The following is a 20845-nucleotide window of genomic DNA, read 5'->3' as shown; positions in this document are numbered from 1 at the left end:
AGGTGAAAAGTCTATCATTTCAATAACTGTCATGCTGACACAATTTTGAGCAAAATCTAAAACGTGCTAATCTGTGTGGCTGACTATTAAAATGGTTCCATAATTGTTCTGGCTAAGCACAAAAGTTGGAAAATGGCTCCCCCTTTCGTACAAATGTACATGGTGTTAACACAGGGTTATAGCTTCCTAACGAGCGGTGACCTTCATATGCAGCACGTGTTATTCTGGGTTACTGTTGAATAAATGTATTTTACATTATGTGTAATATTCCCTTTAGGTGATAATGAAGTTTAAGAAAACAACTATTTTGCTTAGAACCAGTTGAAGCATGTGGGCTTCTGTTAGTAATGTCAGAAATGCACGTTCTTACATTGGCCTGTTACTAAAACAGAATTATCATTTTGTGTCTGTTTAATTCGTAGATCTGAGAAGTAATTTCGCCCAACATATGTTGTTTGTAGACTATAGTCATATAATTAGGCTATTACATAATTTGGAGAAGCAGTTTCATAATAATTTCAATGAGCGTACAGACATAGACGAAATATAGAGTGGAGTGGTTGTTCTTCAGTGTTAACAGAAGTAGCTCTTTCCTATAATATTCCAAATAACGATCATTGTACATATGTTTGAAATAGCTTATCTACGTTTAGCATTAGTGGCTTTGCTTTGTACGCAGAGAAACGAGAAAAATGAAAAATAAATATGGAATAAGAAATGATTGATCGTAAATACTTTAAAGTACCTTTCTAGTTTCAGTGCTCTGTGTCAAAACAACATATATAATGATGTAATAATGATAATAGGAAGTCTAAGTGTTTCATCTCTGTGAGATATGTTACGACTTTGGTAATAGCGTGGGTGTCTCACCCGAGCTGAAGTCACTAATCTCGACTATGTAATTCAAGAAGATGACAGATGGGTTTAGATGTCTGTTGTCCTATTGGCTCAATCGCACGATGCTACAATGACGTTTAATTGCACCACTACATCTAGACATAATACAGGGTTTGTATCTCGGTGCACAACACCTCTGCTTTCTATCTCACTACTGCAATGCATCACTCCTGCCTCCCCACCCTCCCAAAGCCTCCCCACCCTCCCCATCTCTCCTCCACCCTCTCCACCCTCCCCATCTCTCTCCTATCCCACTGCTCCGTGCTGCGTCCTCTCCTCCACACCATGCCATGTCGCCCACGCCTCAGTTTTTCCGAATTGCGCGTGTTGGTCTCGTTCAATAAGATTTTGTTTTTGTTTGAATGAATTTTTAATTCAGTCATTTATGCGAAGAGCCGGAGCATCCGCGTTCATCCGCATGGCAGCCTAGGTGATCACCCCGCTGTAGGTCGATGTGACTGCGGGATGATTTAACTGTGCGAGCGGTGTGACTCTGCACCCTGGAGCGGTTTGGACCACAAATGGAGATGATAAAACCAACAATCTGACCGAGAGCGTCTCACAGGAAGGGGACTGTTATTCCGTGACAAATACAGATGCTAATTGGTCACGGTAGGCAGAAAAATTAAGACACAAACTGTTAAATTTCAGAAAGGCCATCCTGGTATCTGCCTGAGATACAATATTGCTGCATGCGTTCATATTTGGTTCGTCTGTCCAAAATATATTTTAATGACACCGGTCGAGTGGTTTTGCTCGCAACCAAACAGTCTCCTGTGAGCGACTTCGGAATGTAGCCTTGGTTTACTTAGACTGTCCAAACATATTCCCCCCTTATTTATAGTTATTGACATATGAATGATTTTAAAATCTAACGTGGTGATACTATAGGAATCATAGGAGGGAAGCATATTTCATGAATCATCAGGCGTTGCTGGACATATGATTCGTTTGTTTGTATATTGCGCATACAGACGTTTGGCAAACGGCAACAAAATACGACCATATGGCAGAAGGAATAACTAGATCGGGGGGCTGCAGAGGTGTTAGAAACATACGTAGTCTTACTGTCTGAACAGACGGTTTCATACCTTAAAAGATATAACCATCGGGAGAGAAAATAATATTTATTATTCAAGTGTGAGATGATTACTGCTCATTGCATGTCTGTCAGGTTACTACTTTTGCTGACATTTATGACATTTAACCGACACAGTCTGTAATCTTCAAGTTTGGTCAAAAGAAACCGTCTTGTGAAACATATGTAGTTTACAGTGGCATGCCATACATTACATATAGCAATACAACAGGAAGATAGCTGAGCAATAAGCATTAATTTGCTTAATGGGAATGTAGACATAAACCAAAGACATACTATATGAAATTCATGCTTCCATTCTCCATTTGAAATTTAAATCACTGTGCTACTTCACTGAAATGTCTTTTTCTCAGGTCGGTCAGCTTCCTATTTAACCGTTTCACAGGCACGTCCCTTGTGGTTTAGATCTCTTGTCTTCCATGCTATGCACTAATTCATCTTCAACATATATTTATTTTCTTAGCACACAAACCTCAAATTCAAGTCTTCCATTAAAATGGAATAAAAAGCAAAGTCAGTTGTAAAATAAATGTGAATGTGAAGTGGTAGATCAGATTTCAATCAGTGGATATTTTGTATCTACAAAAAGCTGTTTCTGACACGCACCAGTTTGGAGGTTTGGCTTAACACAATTTGCGTCAGCGCAGACACACGTGGTTGTCTCTGGATTAAAGAGTTGAACAAGGATTCTGTGAACAGTCCCTGGCTGAGACCAGCTGCGGGCGACGGGCCACGCTCACTCGCCGTGTACCACAACAACCGCGTGTCTCCGAGCAGAGACGAACAGACACGTGGATCCCAGTGAGGAGGAGGGGAGCAGAAGCCTGTAGTGAAGTCACCAGACGTGTAGGGTCCTGGTGAGCCCGCTCATCCTCAGGGGTGGGGTTGGGGGGCCACCCACAGAGGCCCTCTGGTCCACAGCGGCGGCGTGTCGGAGTGTGCGCGTGCGAGTGTGCTTGTGTGCTTGAGGCTCAAAGGGACGCATCTCCTCGGTGAAGATGATCGCGGTGCAGCTGCTGTGGATGCCGATGGTGCTGTGTGTGATGCACGGTGAGTGGCGTTCTGTCCTTCAACGTGTGCTGTGTAGCATGCTGGAAATATCTGTTGCACATGCTCTTGCATCTATGTGTTTATCTCTGTGTGTCTTCTGTCTGTGTCATTCAGGTTAGGATTCCACCCTTGCTGTGCGGGGTGTGTGTGTGTGTGTGTGTGTGTGTGTGTGTGTGTGTGGTGGGGTTCTTCCAGTTTCAATGCTAACTGTGTTCTTTGTTTGAGGTTTGTTCTTTATTTGCAGTGGTTAATTGTTCAAGGTAAAACGGAACAGTTTATTTCTTAGCTGTCCCATTTCTGGTGCCGTGTATTGTATTGCTGCTGTGTGACTGTGTGTGTGTGTGTGTGTTCCTGTTCTGCAGATTGCTCAGTGCAAACCTGAACCAGCTGGGTGGGTAATAGGACTGAGGCATGAGCTGATTGGTTAAAGGGAGGACGTGTGCACAGAGCTGCAGGCAGAGCACTGAAACCTTAGAAATAGGAAGATTCTCTAAACCTGAGCAGAAGGTCTGCAGGATCTTCGCCAAGAAACCTTAGACTCCCAGAAGCTTCATTCCTGCAATCCCACACTAAACATATGGTTTTACATTCTTTAAAGAGTGAGTCACCATTAACATACCAGCAGATGAAGGCTGTGAGATCTGGGTCCCTTCCCAGAGACCTGGGCAGGTGGGAACATGGACCAGGCCCTCACCTTTCACTAGGTAGTGCAGCTCTGCACTCACGACAGCTTTCTAATCTATATGACTGTCAGTAAGTAGCACAGTAGGGGGAAAAAAGTCAATTTCTCATGTGGAAACAGGTGGTGTGAGCTGTGCCTCAGTGAAAAATGTCCCAGATTACACAGCTAGCCCAGTGCTCAGCATGCTTTATATTAGAGATGTTGCGTAAGGCACGGCTAACCAGGGTGACGGATTATGGAGTGTTGAGCACTACGGTCCCTATTTCCACCTGCATTATCTAAAAAAATATATATCCTGTACTATTCCAGACATTTTCTAAACTGAGTGGAGCAACTTGTTCCAAGCTGCATCCTTAACCCCCTTAACATCCCCTCATGTTCTATGTACCATAATATAGTCCACACAACACCTGGAGCAGGTGAGGTACAGGAACAGGAAGAGAACAGGAAGAGGAGAACAGGAGGAGTGAGGATGTCACAGCAGACATTTTAACAGCACATTAGATGCTATTGTCTCACATGACAATGTAATTTTTTCATAAATTTTTTTTATCTTATTACAAAGAGCTGGAGACGTTCAACAAAGTAATTCTGGTCAGAGAAAAAATTGACTGGCAGACAAAAGACAAAGTATGTGCATTTAGGAGGACATGATGAAGAACAGCTAGTAGATGAGAAATAATAAGATGGGGCTGGAAGGAGAGAAGAGAGGAGAGACAGAAGAGAGGAGAGAAAGAAGAGAGCTGGGGGAGGGGTAGAAAGTGAGACGGGTAGTGGAAGACAGGGTCAAAGCAAGAAAAGCACTTTGCACCCACAGCATCTGTCTCTGTGGTTTAGTCTTACAGTGCATCACCAACCAGCCTGCGATATCTAGCGTCTTTAGACTGAAGCTCTTTCACTGCTGTCCTTGGCTCTGACAGCCCTCAAACATCAGAGCAGCCAGGAAAGACAGGCAGACAGCAAAGAGCTCTCTAAATTACTGTGCTGAAACTGAAAGACAACCACAGTCAATATTTATTGGGTGCTTAGTGTGTGAAGGAATATCTTCACAAGTATTGGATATCTCCACAAGTATTGGATACATTCACAAGTATTGTATATCACTTAGATTGCCTGGAGGTGGTCAAGTGTAGAACTGACGTAGTGCCAGACTGCTTCTGAGAGGAAGATTGAGACTTTACAAAACATCCGCACTGAGCCAAGATGCCATTTGCAACTGCACTTTTAAACAAGAACACATAGACGTTGATTGATAGGATACCCAACAATGGGGATCTATTATTACCATGATAAATTGTTCAGAGCCTGAGTATGAACTGCAAAAATAGTATAAAACAGCTTTACATCCTGGGACTGATTGGTATTCCAGCAAACGGTAGATGGTCTAAATCAATAAGAGAATTGTACTTTGCAATTCAGCCAGCACATCAAAGAATCTCTGGGGATGAATGTGAAAAAAGCACTAAATAAACTGGGAAAAGAGTTGTGGGAGTTGTGGGATTCCCAGATGTGCCAGTGTGTTGGTGTTGGGGGAGAGGGACAAGATGAAAACCACTGATATATATACCAGTTGTTTTCAACCAGTGAGCTTCAATGGTACTGCTAGCTGGTAATTTTCCAAAAGTTAATTTTTTTTTTCTGTTTTGCAAAGTAAACATCCTTCCAATATTCATATATATTTAATCAAAGGTAAGAAGTTTATATGTGACAGATTTTATCTGAAATATTTTTTAAAAACCATCATATTTAGGATGAGCTCACCGATTGGTCTGGCCCAGTGCTGTCACATGACTGAAAAAGCTAGCAGCAACCGAATTTCTGACAGAGTAAACCAAGCAGAACCAAAATGAAGGAAATATTTAGTGTACATGTTTAGTGTACATGTTTAGTGTACATGTTTAGTGTACATGTTTAGTGAAATCAAAACTCAATAGGCCACATCGATTGTGGTATTTAGATTTTAAATAGTCAATGAAATGTTCATGTGAGACTGTGGAAGATGTAGTGGTGGGTTGAGTTGTAAAGGTTAGGAAGCCCTGCTATACACAATATTGACATACACAAGATGGCTATGTGAAATATAAAAGTCTTTACATTTCATACTAAAATTGTAACAGCTCTGTTAATTTAAATAACTTTTCTGTAATATTTGCCCTAGTTGACCACCGATATATTTATATAAAAATCTCTGGGGTATTGAGCAAGGAAGACATAGGTATCTCAAACATAGTGTCAGTTAAGATACGTATCTTAGTGTAATCCAGAGCATGTCAGACGTTTGGAGGTTAACATTACGGTCGATACACACAGACTGTATCCGGTTAATCAGAAGACCAGTCAGGGAAGAACGAGGCTCTCAGGTTGCATACAAGCTCCACTCCACTTATTACAACCTCACGTCTAACACCTGAATACTGAGGCTACAAACACACCATTTACTTAGAAAAACTATGAGTCCATTTTGAAATGCAAATTACATTTTAAACAGTGTAAAATCAGAATGCGGCTGGAATATCACTCCCACCTGGCAACATGATCAGCAAAAATTAAATGATAAAAAATCAACTGTTGATATCATTATTTATAATGACAAATAATGGAAAACGAAATAGAGCCAACTTATATTCATTCAGTTATTACAAATTATGTGATTCTACATTTATACATGACTAACAAAACTTGGATATGAGAGGCTGTGTAGGCATAGAAAGAAGGTGTGTAATGTAGTGAGCTGTTACATTACAACACATGGCACATTATAGCATAATGGAAAATAATGAAAATAACAGCATTTAAAGGTGTAATATTGAGGGAAGAAGCAGGACGCTGAGACAATAGCGTCTTTAAGATTCGTTTTATTAAAACGGCTGACAAAACACAGGCAACATGCACACAAATACACCACAAATACACTACACACATGACTAACTACACACACATGCAACGTTAACGAGACAAGGGACTGATGAACACACACAAACACGAACACATACGCACACACATACACTAGCCCAAGGGAGAAGTCAGGGACGTCAACTTGACAAAAGATATTGTGTTATCAGCTATCTACTGTTCCTAAAGGGTGTGGAATATGGGATATTCACTGCATGTTGTGCGGCCAAACATTGTAAAACCAGCGTACGGTCAGCATTTATGCATACGTTTCGTGTGCCTTTCCGCTGATAACAGAGCCAAAGGGTTTGTGTCACATGACACAGGTTAGTCAGTGTCACATGACACAGGTTAGTTAGTGTTACCTGGGCTACAGCTCAACATGCTCTTGACGGCATGTGATGTATCTAGCATCTCTGTGTAGTGTGCTTAAATGGTGCAGGTGTATGTGGGGGGGTGTCTGACAGTCTGGGTGCACATCTGCATTCTGTAGCAGGACATCTGTGCTCCAGTGTCCTGAAGGGCATTTCTGCAGAGGGGACTGCAGGAAGGCAACCCGGAGCTGGAGACTAAGGTCACAGACACCAGACACTGAGAAGAAGACGACGGCCAAGTGAGACAGACTGGTCACGACTGGCCGCCTGCTGTGCGTGACTGATGAACGTTGCTACATGGCTCACATAGAGTGTACCACAGTTGGCCTTTCAATAGCCCTTTTTATGTAGTCAGGTGACACAATACTCAGGGCCGTGGAGTTAGAAAGAAGCCTGGATCAGCAGCACCTGGAAGGAGAGAGAGAGAGTGAGAGAGAGAGAGAGAGAGAGAGAGAGAGAGAGAGAGAGAGAGAGAGAGAGAGAGAGTGAGAGAGAGAGAGAGAGAGAGAGAGAGAGTCGCCCGGAGACAAGCAGACCAATGAGGAGGAAAGTTGTTGTGTTCAGAGATGATATCCAGCAGAATCTCATTTGGTCTTCACCCTGCAGTGACGCAGGCTCACACACACGCCTTCATCTGTGAAACACTGGGGTGTGTGTGTGTGAGAGAGAGTGAGAGAGTGAGTGTGAGAGAGGATGGGGGGAGTGATGGAGAGCATGCCTGCTAAATCTGTACAAGGGCAGACAAGGAAAAATTAAGGGTCATCTCTCATTAGTAAAATATTAAAGAGACATTGCAGTTTAACTGTGAGGTGAAAGTCCTGAGCAAAATAACATTGCATGATCTCCCAGATAAATATTTTACCATATTTAATACTGATGAGTAAGTATAACTCAACACGCACAAACGAGTGGTACATGTACGACTGACGTTCATGAGATGTTGTTTTGATGACTCGGTGGTAGGAACATGGTGTTTCACCAAGACTGCTGGAGTCACAGGCGATGTCTGTCCGCTGACATGAACAGATATACCACAGTGAGGTGCATTCAGAACACAGAGAGAGGGACAGTGGGATGAAGGGGGTCTCTCATGGCTCCTTCAGAAGGGGCCCTTCTCCTGCCCCTAGTGGAATGCGGCGCTGAAGAAAAACAAGATGGTACTCATGGGACGATATAAAGAGCTTTTGTTTCTGTGGAAAGCCCTGCTCCCCAGGGCCAAGCGTCTGGGGACACCTCACGGACACTTCCTGTTTCCCAGGATGCCAGAGAGCGTACGTTAGCTGCTGGTGAGCTGGGACAGGAAACGGCTTCGTGTCTTGTTTTTCACACCCGTTCTCTCGGCGACAGCGTGGATTCAACTGCGCGTGGCTGATCTCCTCCCTTGGTCGGTACGGCGACACACGTTCAGTGGACCGTTCTCATGGCGTATTAGTTTAAAAGGCCATGAGACCTTTGATTACTGAAACTGAAGTGTGGATTGAACTCATTGTGATATGTGATCTGCCTTTCAGACGAGAAACTGCAAAACGTAATGGCTTAAAAAGGAGCCTTACGTAATGGCTGAGTTCACTCTACTGTCATTTTGAAAGAGAGGTGGAGACCCCACCTGACCAGCAAGACAACCGTCATGACTACCTTCAAATTGTTCAGTATTATTATATACATTTTATATATAAATATAATATAAATCTATTTATATTATATAAATATTATATACAATATAATTCAAATATTTATATGCAGCTTTTACAACAGCTGTTGTCACCAAGCGTTCTTTCCAAACGGCCTTTTCAAGCCTCCCATGAACGAGCAATTTCTTCTGTCTCCTCAAAGTTGTTTGTATGTCTGATTGTCTCCCCGCTCCTGTATTTCTGTGTATTGTCATGTAACTAATTTTTGAGTTACCTTTGTATTTTCACCTGTGTATCTTTGAAACATAGCCCCAGATATTTCCTTGCAAATTAGCTATGCGCAGGAATTACGTGTGTCTTTCTCTTGAGTGTACCTGACGATACCAATCCCCTCTCTGACAGGAAGTGTGTGTGTGTGTGTGTGTGTGTGTGAGTGATTACGCTGTCATGATGTTAACTGTCTCTCCCTCTTTCACCACTCCACAGTGCTTCAGTGAGCATGAGAACGTTTCACACATGCTAATAATTCTGAATAAGCAACAGTAGGGGTCACACGCTGTCTAAGCCTCTCAGTTAACCGTAGTACGGGACTTTCTTTCCTGGTCCGTTTGGTAGCTGTAATTGTAGAACGCTCTTGTTAACACTCTCTCTTTCTTTTTCTCTTTTTTCTCCTCCTGTTTTTCTTCTCCCTCTCCCTGCCTCCTGTTCTGACGTGGCAAGTGTGCCCATGTTTCTCTCGTTTCTCTCTCTCCCTCTCTGCTCCCTCCATCAAGAGTCACCGCACTCATCCGTCCCAAAATTCCTCCATATTGGACTCAGTGCAGCGATGCTCTGAAGTCAAACACGGCTGCGTTTAGTTGGCGGCACTAAGACGATATGGATCTGACACGTCAGCTGCGGTCACAGTGCTGGTACTGCTTGACCAGAGCCCGTGTGCTCGGACATGATGTGCAGTTGTGTGGTCTGTCCCTCAAACCTCCAATGAGCCTGAACAAAAACCCCTCCAGAGGTGAGAGGTTGAAGTTAGCGCACAGGCTGGTTGAGAGCGATTGAGCTGGGACCTGCAGGGTGCAGAGAGAGAGGCAGGCACTTGGAGGTGCAGGTGTGTTCCTCTTAGCTGCTGTATGCAATCTTGATGGCATATATAGACACCTGCATCTATATATGATAGTAGCTCAGTAAAGTAGCGGGCAGCCTGCAGAAGGACCAGCATCACTGACTGCTGACGATTTATTTCCCCTCAAAACCCCTGGTGAGAATAAGGGTTAGTGTACAGAAAGCTTGCCGGGGCCCTGGCTAAAGCAGGGGCCTTATAGTCTGGATTCTTGGGTCGACCACATATGATCAAATTGAACCTAATTGGTAGAAATATAACTAGTTATATTAGAGGGATCCATCACCACCCAATTAGCAATATAAAGCTGCTATCCTACTGCATATGTATCGATTTTATGTAAGTGGCAGGACTTCTGACCAATCAGAAACCTGGCCTAATTTTTTAGATGGTTAGTGAGTCCAGACTGTAAGGAAGAAGGTAAGTGATTCTTCCTGCAGAGTCTGGCCCCTGGCAGAATCAGCCAATATTGACTCATATCTGTGACGAATAAGCAATTTGGACTAGTATATATCAGGGAATATCAGTTGATATTATGAGTGGAAATAAACAATGCAAGACAAACGCTCTGCCTTGGACAAAAAAAAAAGAAAATAACCAAAAAACACCAGCATGCACTATTCCAAGTGACAGCACGTCAACAAAAAACAACAACAAAACCCCCAAAACTAACTCATCTACCTGGCTATAATTATAATAATGCCTGCAACCTCTACAATTAAGGACACTAGAAATAATGAATGGAGCTCAACAATAGTTTGATAGAGACGTAAGGACATTAGTAAGCAAACGCGCGCTGACTGCGGCATGTCCTCCCTCTGTAGGACGGCTCAGCTACTGCGCGTGTGTGGAGGTGGACTCAGACACGGAGGCCGTGGTGGGTCACGGCTTCAAACTGGGCTGCATCTCCTGTAAAATGAGGGGGGAGGTGGAGGCGTCCGCCTCCGTCGACTGGTGGTTCCAGGCCAAAGGGGAGACCAACTACAGCCAGGTGAGTGTGACGTGGTTCCAGGGCAAGTTTAGAAGCTGCCTGCATCTGGTTTAATGGAGAATGGCCACAGAGCACATGGACTGTGTGCTTATATGTGAATTTATACTGCTCTGTGTGCATATCATATACATTGTAAAAACGGTGTATATGATTTATACCAGGTAAATCAGAACCTGTGGTCATGTGTGCGTATGTGTGGGAACTAGTGTTGCCACCTGTCCCGGTTTTCCCGGTCTGTCCCGGTTTTTCTTCTTTTTAATATTCGGTCCCGGCAAAAAAAACTAGGTTAGTTCAAACCACGATTCAGACTGTTTCTGCACACTGTGTCCATTTTAAACCCCTCCAGTAACCCCCCCCCCCCCCACCCCCCGCTCAACAACTTACGTTCGCCCCCCCCCCCCCCCCCCCCCCCCCTCCCGTCAACAGATTACACTCGCCATGTGTCAGTATGACAGTGTCCTTGTTTTTTGTCAGACGTAGGTGGCAACCCTAGTGGGAACTCAATAAATACACACAAAAAAAGGGTTTTTGGTGAGAGGAGTTGGAGATACGTGGAGGTGTCAGAGTTGGACTTCTGCAGTGAAGCGGATGCAATACATTTATCATGAGAGTGGGAGGCCTGGCCTAATGCATCTTTCATGGTGTGAACATTTTCATGTACATCTTCATGGCTGGAGAATCTGGAATTCACTCAGCCAGGTCTGTGAAGACCCCCAACATGAATCTGTGTTAGCTGCCATGGTTGAGGTTAGCCATGTTGCAGTCAGTAGGGATAGAGTTAAACATTTAATGAAAAAGCACTGACCACAGTTGCAGTTAGCTTAGGGCTAATACTGAGGCAAGCATGCTGCTGCTCTGTTGATTCCTGACTGGAGCTTTAAAGACTTTATCAGAGTTATATTGCTAACACTGAATGACATTGGTCAGCATTATTAGCATGAGCTTAATTAGATAAAGCTAACTGCCTTGCAAGCCCACTAAACCTTTGTTAGCCTTTATAGCATTTTGGGGGTTAGTATGCCTTTAAACCTACACAATGTAAGTCAGGAGAATTAGTGACCTCTCTGGTGAAAATGTGTAATTGCATAGAATATGTGTATCCCATTTCCCTGAGCAAATTTGTCTAATGATTGTGACTATGATCACACTGAAGGAAATTTCAAAGTGATCACAATCAGAACTCAGTGATAGAAATGTACACTCTTGAAAAAAGTGAAATATATACTGTTGTAATCTTATTCTCATCACTATAATTTTAAATGGTGCATTTAAAATGCAGATACATAAGATAATACAAACCTTTTTGTTTTATTCAAAAATGATTTATTCACAAGAAAAGTGTTGGTGAACTATTCTCTCCATTGAAGTGTACTTTCCTTTCGTAGGTGAAACAGCCCTGCCATGTTAATACTAATTAAAGCTCTTCTGGTTAGAGGGCACAGAACTCTCTTCAAGCTAGAGGGCACAAGCCCTGACCTTTAAAAGCACAGACCATTACAGCTGCCCCTGCTGCTGTCAGTGTGTGTAAGAGCAGAGAATAAGAGTTCAAGGCACCATAGAAGAGAGCTTAAGGGCTGAATTAAGGGTGTAGTGTCTGTAGTTTATTTTTTATTTACTAATTTTATAACTCTGTCAAGGGCTGTAACTGAATAGCCAAAGAAACATGATTTAGTCTGTGTGTGATGCAGATCTACAGTTATTCTGGTATGGTGGGCATGATTACTGACGAACGCTTCATCGAGCGCTTGGACTGGATGGGCAGCAAGAACACGTTTGACCTGCAGGACGGATCCATCTACATCACCAACGTTTCCTTAAATGACACGGGCACATACCGCTGCTACTTTGACCGAACGCTCGTCTTTAACTACTACGAGTTCCACACCAACGCCACCAAGTTCATCCACATGAACGTGGTACCCAAGGGTAAGAGCACGCTAGCGCAGCCCAACACAACACACCGTGTTCAGAGAACAGGCCTGTAAACAGAGCCCCTTCCTGATTCACGCTGAACACGTCCTAACCTGATGTCAAAAACAATAACACAGGAAGCAAGGACGCTTCTTTGTGTTGTGAAAGTAAAGAGTGTTTCCAAAGCAACAGCCCCTGGTATTTCATCTCTATCTGAGTGGCCTTGGCTAGCAAACACGTGCTTATAAATCAACAGGTAATCGAAGTAAGAATCAGCCGCCGTAATAGTGAAATTAGTCTGCTGAACATTTCCTCTTACCCACTTCCCCTTCAATACTTATTTAGTTTATGATCACAAAGGAGGTGAGGTCTGTAGATGAATCAGACCCTTTAGTTGAGTGATGATCTTGCACTGTGCCACCTAAACCGTTATATAGCGCACATGCATATTTATCTACAGCTTACTGAACGAGGTTCACCCCACAATACCAACTCCACACCAGTTCAGTACATTTCTCAGACATCCACATGCTGATGCCCTCAACATTGCAGGGGCATATAAGATCTAACCTGCCTCTGTGTGTAGCGACTCGTGGGATGGCGTCCATCCTGTCGGAGGTGATGATGTACGTCTCCATCATCGGGCTGCAGCTGTGGTTACTGGTGGAGATGGTCTACTGCTACAGGAAGATCTCCGCCGCAGGGGAGGAGGCGCTGAGAGAAAGCGCGTGAGTGACTACTCAAACTACTGAAACTGATACTCAAACTACTGAAACTGGTACTCAAACTACTGAAAGCACTCAGGACTTCAACTTCTTCCCTTCCTTCTCACCTTCTCGCACGTGCACGCACGCACGCACACACACACACACACACACACACACACACACACACACACACACACACAAATGCAATCTTCCTGCTCTTCCATATTCATGTTTGTTAGTAAATTAGACTCGTCCCCTTAAAATAAAGTGAATGTTTGCATGTTCTCTTGGTCTGTCTGCTCCTCTTCTGATTTTCTCTCTTTCCTTCCTGTCTGGTCCCACCCTCGCAGGGCTGAGTATTTAGCTATAGCCTCCGAGAGCAAAGATAACTGCACAGGTGTGGCAGTAGCAGAATAACACAGGTGGGTTTATGACCCCCCCCCCCCCCTTCTTCTTCTTATTCGTAAAGCCTTGAACAGGAATTGCCAACGCGACCATTTTGTCTCATGGACATTAACAGCACAACACACTAGCATACCTGCTGACAGTACTTCCTGACTGGGCTTTTTGTGGCTATCTTTTTGTTTCCCTCTCTCTTCTTCGTAAATATAAAGGTTCTAACTAACTGGCCTTGGTTTGATTTTTCAGAGCCAAATCCCCCCTCAAGATTCAGCCATGAAACATCGATGCTTATTCCCGCCCCCGAGGTCCGTTACAACACTGGCCATTCACCGTAACGGACACCCCCCGTAACGGTCTTCCGGTGTGCGCCCCCCCCCTCCACACCATCGGCCCGGTCTCACCACGTCTGGGACAGGCGGCCACGAAGAGCACAACTCCCCAGTGTCAGTGTTCATTTCACCTAAAGCTCTGTAACCGTGTTGAGGTACGGACGTCTACCATGTCTATAATGAATCAATGCAGTGCAAGGGGATCAAATATAGCATGAATAAATGTGTACCTTTAAACATTAGAATTTGTATTGAACATGTATATATGTATTCTAATCTTTTGTTTTTTTTTTCTTTTTTCCACTTAAGGCCAATTATACTTTATATGCAAGTTATAATTCACCAGTGACCATCAGAACTATTAATATTAGTATTAAAGATGGTAAAAATATTTAAAAATATATTATTTTAGTTCGTGATATAAAATGACTTAAAAAAACTACAGCCTATAATGAACAGGAAAATTAAGGTAATTAACAAGCAGATGAACGTGAGTCAGGATGTTCCCATCAGTGTGTGACTGAAGGCCTAATAACGCTGCTTGGTTCCGGTCCCGGTCGGTCCGCCTGCCCGGTAGGAGTTCGGGGGGCGGTGGCAGTAGACTGCAGTGTTTACTGTTTACCGAACAGACCCGAAATACTCACGTTAAAAACAGGCGTGCTGCGGTGAAGCTCCGTCTGTGTTCCTCTCCTTCTCACATCCTTAAAGGAGCATATGAAGCTTTAGAAGATGTAAATCTGACACACCGATGGAGGTTACATGTCCAAACGGTGGATGGAAACCGAAGCAGCTGATACGAGTCCGCCATGTAAACCCAGCAGAGCTACTCGTAACCGCATTAACACCGAGAGAACACACCCTGCTTGCGTCGTGTAGGTTCAGGGTGCAGGGTGACCAGTAAAAAAATAATTAAAAAAGGAATGTATTATATTTTAATTTAGCACGTGACTTCAGATTATAACAAAATCACATTTATTGAGCGTAAATCATTCTGGTGAATGACGAATAGGTCTTCATAAAGAGACTCATGGCATGTGAGGTCTGTTATTACACTAAAATAAAGACTGTTCTGGCATCCTCTAAGTTAGGATCTTATACGTATCTGTTTATTCTAATACTAATGCATTCTCAAGTGTATTTAAACCGACATGGCCGCAGTTTTCTTTGGTCATGATGTGCTTGTGCCACAAGCGTTAATAACTGTCCAACAGTTCAACTGTAGCTATCTAAAACCTTCCCAACACTCCTCCACACGAGCAGCACGGAGGGCTTCACGCTAGTTTGAATTTCAGCGACATCGGAACTCAGTCACTGTGCTGCCTTCTAACACAGCAGTATGCAAGCCTTTATCGACTTCTGCATGACATTCCAAGAAAAGTAAGAATATAAACGTACCTGAGGAGTGGATAACACCCGTGATATTCCCCCTTACCCCCTCTTGGTAGCCAATTCCTGGCAGAGACAACAGGGGGCAGCATAACACTGCCAACGTCCAACTGCCTTTGCCCTCCTCCACAGAGATTACAGAGAAGGGTTTTATAACTGTGCTCACAACGAAAATCTCAGACTTTTAAATACTGATTTCAGGACCTTTCAGAATTTTCAGTAATTACTTATGTTTTATGAGTAGATTTTTACTGCATGTCTGATATTTTCCCTAAACGATAGCAATTAACATTGAAGTTATGCCTCCAGTCTCTTAGTGGTAATGATATAGGCACCTGCTATTAAACGCACCACTTCTTGTAAGCACATTGATAACCTCACTATTCCCCTCTACATTACTGATTGTATATCACTTGTTTATCATTGTAAGGGAGTACATCATTCAAACTGCTAAAATTGCTGACAGTGGATGAAATATCGTGCACAGTGGCATGGTTTTGTTTGCATAAGGGGGTCTTAGCCCTGCTGTCTTTCACTTACAAGGTCAGTCTCATTTACAATACAAGCTTCAAGTGCTAATATTACTAAGAGACTCCATGTAGAAGTCAAAATGTTGCTTGCCAAAAAATATGAAGTATATATAAATAAATGAAGTACATTAAATGTTTGAGTGCATGTTATGTTTATTTCTTGGGGTCGCAGTTATGTGACGTTTTTTACAAAACAGATCAAATAAATAAATAACCTTATGCACTCTATTCACTGATACAGCTGGATACCTACGTAGGTGTAAAATGTGGCGATTGTAATGGAGTTACATTCATTTTTAACAATAATCACAAGAATTGTTTGAAGATGTTTCATGGTCACCCAAATGGATGTTTGATATTGGCTGGGTCTCTTTTCCTGGACTGGAATTCATCGAATGCATAAAAGCAAACAAGGACATTACACACTAGTGCCACATAGGACATAGTGCCATGGGGTAAAACAAAACCATCTCTCATACACTAGTGCCACGGGGTAAAATGTTAATGTTCAGTGAACACACAAACACACCCCCCTCCCAATAAAATAAAACCATCTCTCATACACACGCACTCACGCACACATGCAAAAATAACGCACTAAAACATCAGTGCCCCCCCCAGTTCTATTTTTGTGATGTCGACTTTATAATCACATCTTCACAGTAGAATCAGCGCCGCCCTACGACCCAAATAAATAGAACAGCAGTTCGGCAGACATGAGGGGCTGGACCACAGGCTGGACCCCCAGGACAAATAAAGAAAAGGAATAGAAAACAGGAAAAGAAAGAAATATGAGAGACAGACGGTAGGAGGGCAAGATGGAGATGGAACAACAGGAACAGACAGTGCTAAAAAAAAACAAACAAACAAAGACAAACAACAAAAACAGCTAAAAACACAGAAAACAGACTGAATCCGACAGAGGGAGTCAGACAGTAGGAAGTGAGCCAGCGGTTCAGTGTAAACCCATCTGGGTTGATCTGGGCTTTCAGCTCCGCTCCCTCCCCAGTCCACATAAATATCACACTCGGCGTCTAGTTTTCAGCTCAGCAAATGTACAGTAACCCTGTAACAGTTCAAGTCTGGTTCCAATATAATACAGAAGCTAAGGGGTCTGTGACAGGCCAGTTCCACTCACAGGGACCCACACGACCCATGAAACAAAAGCAATTACATTCAGCACGAGGGGCGCAGGGAAGCACAGTGGTACAAAGTGTAACAGTGAGATTAAAGGCATGGATGCACTTGGAACAGGCAGTTCTGCATTTCTGTGGACGTTTCAGCCGTTTCTCAACGTCCGTGTAACGGTCGCCGTGTTTTTATTGCTAAAGCTGGTAGTCGTGTTCACATCCCTCCGATCTGGTCCATGTTTGAGACTCAAACAACGTAACAGTCAAAAAGAATTAAAAAGACAGGAAAAGACTTTTCATTGAAGTCTACTGAAATAAATACTGCAACGGTCAGACACTACCTTCGCTTCTCTGAGTACGGCTGCTGCATCTTCACATAGACAGACAAAACAAACTTGAGAAGAAGCTTTAAAAAGGAGGACCTGCCCCTTCAATCTAAAAGCAAAAACATTGAACTAATGTGTGTAGGTGTGAGGGCCCAGAGAAGTGAGGGACTGACAGATTGCTTCTCCCGGATCAGGGAAAGAGAGAGAGGGGGGGACGACTCCAGACATCTCGTCTCTTCCTGTGGGATTGTCACGTCTGCAGGTCCCATCCAGACAGGAAATGCGTTGAGAGTTCAGTCACAAGGCAGACGTGCACCAGGACCTCACATGCTGGGCTTCCACACAACTGGACACGTCCATTTTGAAATGTCACCTGTCAGGCGCCTGTGTGGAGAACACCCCCCCCACTGTGTAGAAAAAGTGCCTGGACAGAATGGTTTCAAGGTGAAGCTCAGGTGGAGGTGCGGGACACGGGTGGAGGCAGCACTCACGCGCGACTACACCTGGCCTGCCACACACTCCTAAGTTATTGCTGTTAGTGCAGGTGGTATTTTGGGCAGTGCCACCCTGCGGTGGAGCCGTAGAGAGGCGTGCCCTGAGGACACTCCCCACTAACACCCTGATTAAACCTGCATGATGGGCATCACGTTCACTCCTGGGAGGAGAAGGTCACCGTCTAGCATGTCATCACAAGCACAGAGGCTCTGAGGAGTGTGTGTGTGTGTGTGTGTGTGTGTGTGTGTGTGTGGTTCTACCCTACACTAATGAGGTGAGTGTAGTGAGTCACTGCTCCACGCAGCTGTCTGGGGCGGCCGCGTACGAAGGCTCGGCCGCGTCCTGCAGACCCTCCGGACGGATCAAACCGCTGTGCAGCTTCTCCAGAGACTGTTTCATCTGCACAGAGGGACAGACCTCGATCACACACACACACACACTAATGTCGTCATCTACAACCGCACTACTGACAGCACCAAGACATTAAGAGTCACCTATAAAAGCACTTGTGAACATCGCGAAACAAACATAGTGCCACAGAGAAAAATCCACAGATCCGTGTGTGTGTGTGTGTGTGTGCCCACCTGGTCGATTAGGTGTGTGTGTGTGCGTGTGCATGTGCATGTGTGTGTGTGTATGCCCACCTGGTCAATTAGGTGTGTGTGTGTGTGTGTGTGTATATATATGTGCGAGTGTGTGTGTGTGTGTGTGTGTGTGTGTGTGTGTGTGTGTGTGTGTGTGTGTATGCCCACCTGGTCGATTAGGTGTGTGTGTGTGTATATATATGTGCGAGTGTGTGTGTGTGTGTGTGTGGTGTGTGTGTGCCCACCTGGTCCAGTAGAGTCACAGATGATTGTAGGACCTGCTGCCATTTACCCAGCTGGGCCTGATGGAACTGACGCTGCAGCTGGAGAATCTGGGCCCACTCGGTAGCAGACTGAGGGAGAGGACTGAGAGAGAGAGGGGGGGGGGGAGAGGGGGGGGGGGGGGGGAGATGAGAGATGAGAGAGAGAAAGGGGGGGAGTGAGAGAGAAAGAGGGGGGGAGAGAGACAGAGAGAGGGGGAGAGAGAGAGAGAGAGAGAGAGAGAGGGGGACAGAGAGAAAGATAGAGAGAGATGTTTACTGCTTGGTAGTGTTTAATGGTGGCAGCATTAAGTGATGGATGGTAAAGGAACGTATTGAATGCTACTGGACAGTGATGTACTGGATTGTGTGCTATGTGCTAATGGTATGGCTTAAGATGGCTGGTGTTTGAGAGTATATGGGCTGGATGGTGTGAGTGTATCTGCGGTGGTGTGTGTGTGTGTATCTGCGGTGGTGTGTGTGTGTGTATCTGCGGTGGTGTGTGTGTGTGTATCTGCGGTGGTGTGTGTGTGTGTGTGTATCTGCGGTGGTGTGTGTGTGTGTGTGTGTGTATCTGCGGTGGTGTGTGTGTGTGTGTGTGTATCTGCGGTGGTGTGTGTGTGTGTGTGTGTATCTGCGGTGGTGTGTGTGTGTGTGCGTATCTGCAGTGGTGTGTGTGCGTGTATCTGCAGTGGTGTGTGTGCGTGTATCTGCAGTGGTGTGTGTGCGTGTATCTGCGATGTGTGTGTGCGTGTATCTGCGATGTGTGTGTGTATCTGTGGTGTGTGTGTGTGTATCTGTGGTGGTGTGTGTGTAGGGTTAGGGTGGTGTGTGTATCTGCGGTGGTGTGTGTGTACCTGTCAGAGAGTGAGTAGGAGTGCCAGGTCTCCAGTGTGTGAGCGGCCCGCTCCAGAGCCCACAGCTTGTAGAACAGCATCATGTTCAAAGCTACCAGAACCACCAGACTGCAAGAGGAGGAAGATCACAAAGATCTTTCAGCGTATAAGATAGAGAATACATCAGTCAGGCTCTTGGTGTGGTGTTAAGTATCGGATCCCAGTCCTGGAGTCACAGGCCTCCACAGTTCAGTGTGTCTGACTCCACACCTGCAGGTGAACTGCAGGGTTCAGTTCCAACACTGGCCTCACGTGCCTGACCTGCTCAAACGAGCCGTTGGGTCACATCTCAAAACAGAAGCCGGGCGTGTTGGAACTGAAGAGCAGACCCAAGCTGGACGATGGCAGCCGTGTGTGTGACAGCAGCACTGGGTCTGCTGAACACACTGGAAACCACCAGGCATTCTGGGACATGACAGAGACTACACAGCACAAAGTGCTTCATATCCAAAACTACAAACAACATAAAGAACTAAAGAAAGCACACTGTACCTGACACAGATCCTGCACAGAGCAGGACACGTGTGGAGCAGGGGAAGCAGACAGGAGAGAGAGAGAGAGAGAGAGAGAGAGAGAGAGTGAGAGAGAGAGAGAGGCACCACGTGGCGGTTAAAAAGCAGGGCAGGAAATAAAAGAGAAAACACGACAACCAGGCAAGTCTAGTTTTACCGCCAGCATTGTTCATGCAAGTCTCAACAGTTCAGCTGACGGTTGGAATCTCTGCCGTCCTGCTACTGAGCCACACCCCTCTTCCCAGAGTCCTGCTGCTGAGACACGCCCCCTTCCCAGAGTCCTGCTGCTGAGACACGCCCTCTTCCCAGAGTCCTGCTGCTGAGCCACACCCCCCTTCCCAGAGTCCTGCTGCTGAGCCACACCCCCCTTCCCAGAGTCCTGCTGTCTTACAGTGGCATAACACCCAATGTAAATGTGAGCAAATACTGCTAATGGTAGCGCACGACTGCCATGTCTGTGAAACCGGTAAAATGTTATAAGTCACCTTTCACGCTGCTAGATAATAAACATGCCTGTTGGACTATTAACACATCAGGCCAAAAGAGATTTTTGTTTTGTGCAGAGGACAAAATGGAACATAAAAGACTATAAAAACTAAGAGTAATTCATGAGTAATTTTCAACATTTTATGTTGCATTTTATATTA

The 20845-nt window shown here is 44.6% G+C and overlaps 2 protein-coding genes across 9 annotated transcripts in view; one reads left to right on the top strand and one right to left on the bottom strand.

Annotated features, from left to right (window-relative positions):
- Positions 1 to 1129: 1129 nt before the first annotated feature.
- Positions 1130 to 16565, top strand: scn1ba (sodium channel, voltage-gated, type I, beta a). Of its 4 annotated transcripts, none has more exons than XM_077013273.1 (7): positions 1132 to 1509; positions 2644 to 3046; positions 10564 to 10730; positions 12419 to 12656; positions 13228 to 13369; positions 13699 to 13770; positions 13997 to 16565. In XM_077013273.1, exons 2-6 carry the CDS (start codon positions 2995 to 2997, stop codon positions 13763 to 13765), a joined length of 666 nt encoding a protein of 221 aa, XP_076869388.1. In that variant the 5' UTR covers positions 1132 to 1509; positions 2644 to 2994; the 3' UTR covers positions 13766 to 13770; positions 13997 to 16565. The 4 variants fall into 4 exon arrangements, with proteins under 4 accessions (XP_076869389.1, XP_076869388.1, XP_076869387.1 ...); XM_077013272.1 differs by having other exon boundaries at positions 1132 to 1561; positions 2639 to 3046; XM_077013271.1 differs by having other exon boundaries at positions 1132 to 3046.
- A 14-nt stretch (positions 16566 to 16579) lies between these two features.
- Positions 16580 to 20845, bottom strand: part of gramd1a (GRAM domain containing 1A) — a 32376-nt gene continuing 28110 nt past the window's right edge. For all 5 annotated transcript variants that reach the window (XM_077013264.1, XM_077013262.1, XM_077013263.1 and 2 more), the window contains 3 exons: positions 19648 to 19755; positions 18776 to 18896; positions 16580 to 18345 (listed from right to left, as the gene is read on the bottom strand). In XM_077013264.1, coding sequence (XP_076869379.1) covers positions 18235 to 18345; positions 18776 to 18896; positions 19648 to 19755 — 340 coding nt within the window. In that variant the 3' untranslated portion in view covers positions 16580 to 18234. The remainder of the gene's footprint in view (positions 18346 to 18775; positions 18897 to 19647; positions 19756 to 20845) is intronic.

Source organism: Brachyhypopomus gauderio, chromosome 7 (genome assembly GCF_052324685.1).
Source record: "Brachyhypopomus gauderio isolate BG-103 chromosome 7, BGAUD_0.2, whole genome shotgun sequence".
Classification (NCBI taxonomy): Eukaryota; Metazoa; Chordata; class Actinopteri; order Gymnotiformes; family Hypopomidae; genus Brachyhypopomus; species Brachyhypopomus gauderio.
Note: the sequence above shows the minus strand (reverse complement) of the source record. Positions and strands in the feature narration are given on the sequence as shown.

What these genes read in the sequence shown, in the direction of transcription:
- scn1ba (XM_077013273.1), top strand. Translation starts at nt 2,995, where the DNA reads ATGATCGCGGTGCAGCTGCTGTGGATGCCGATGGTGCTGTGTGTGATG. An exon ending in GGGAGACCAACTACAGCCAG is followed by an intron (nt 10,731 to 12,418) that starts GTGAGTGTGACG and finishes TGTGTGATGCAG; the next exon opens with ATCTACAGTTATTCTGGTAT. An exon ending in CATGAACGTGGTACCCAAGG is followed by an intron (nt 12,657 to 13,227) that starts GTAAGAGCACGC and finishes CTCTGTGTGTAG; the next exon opens with CGACTCGTGGGATGGCGTCC.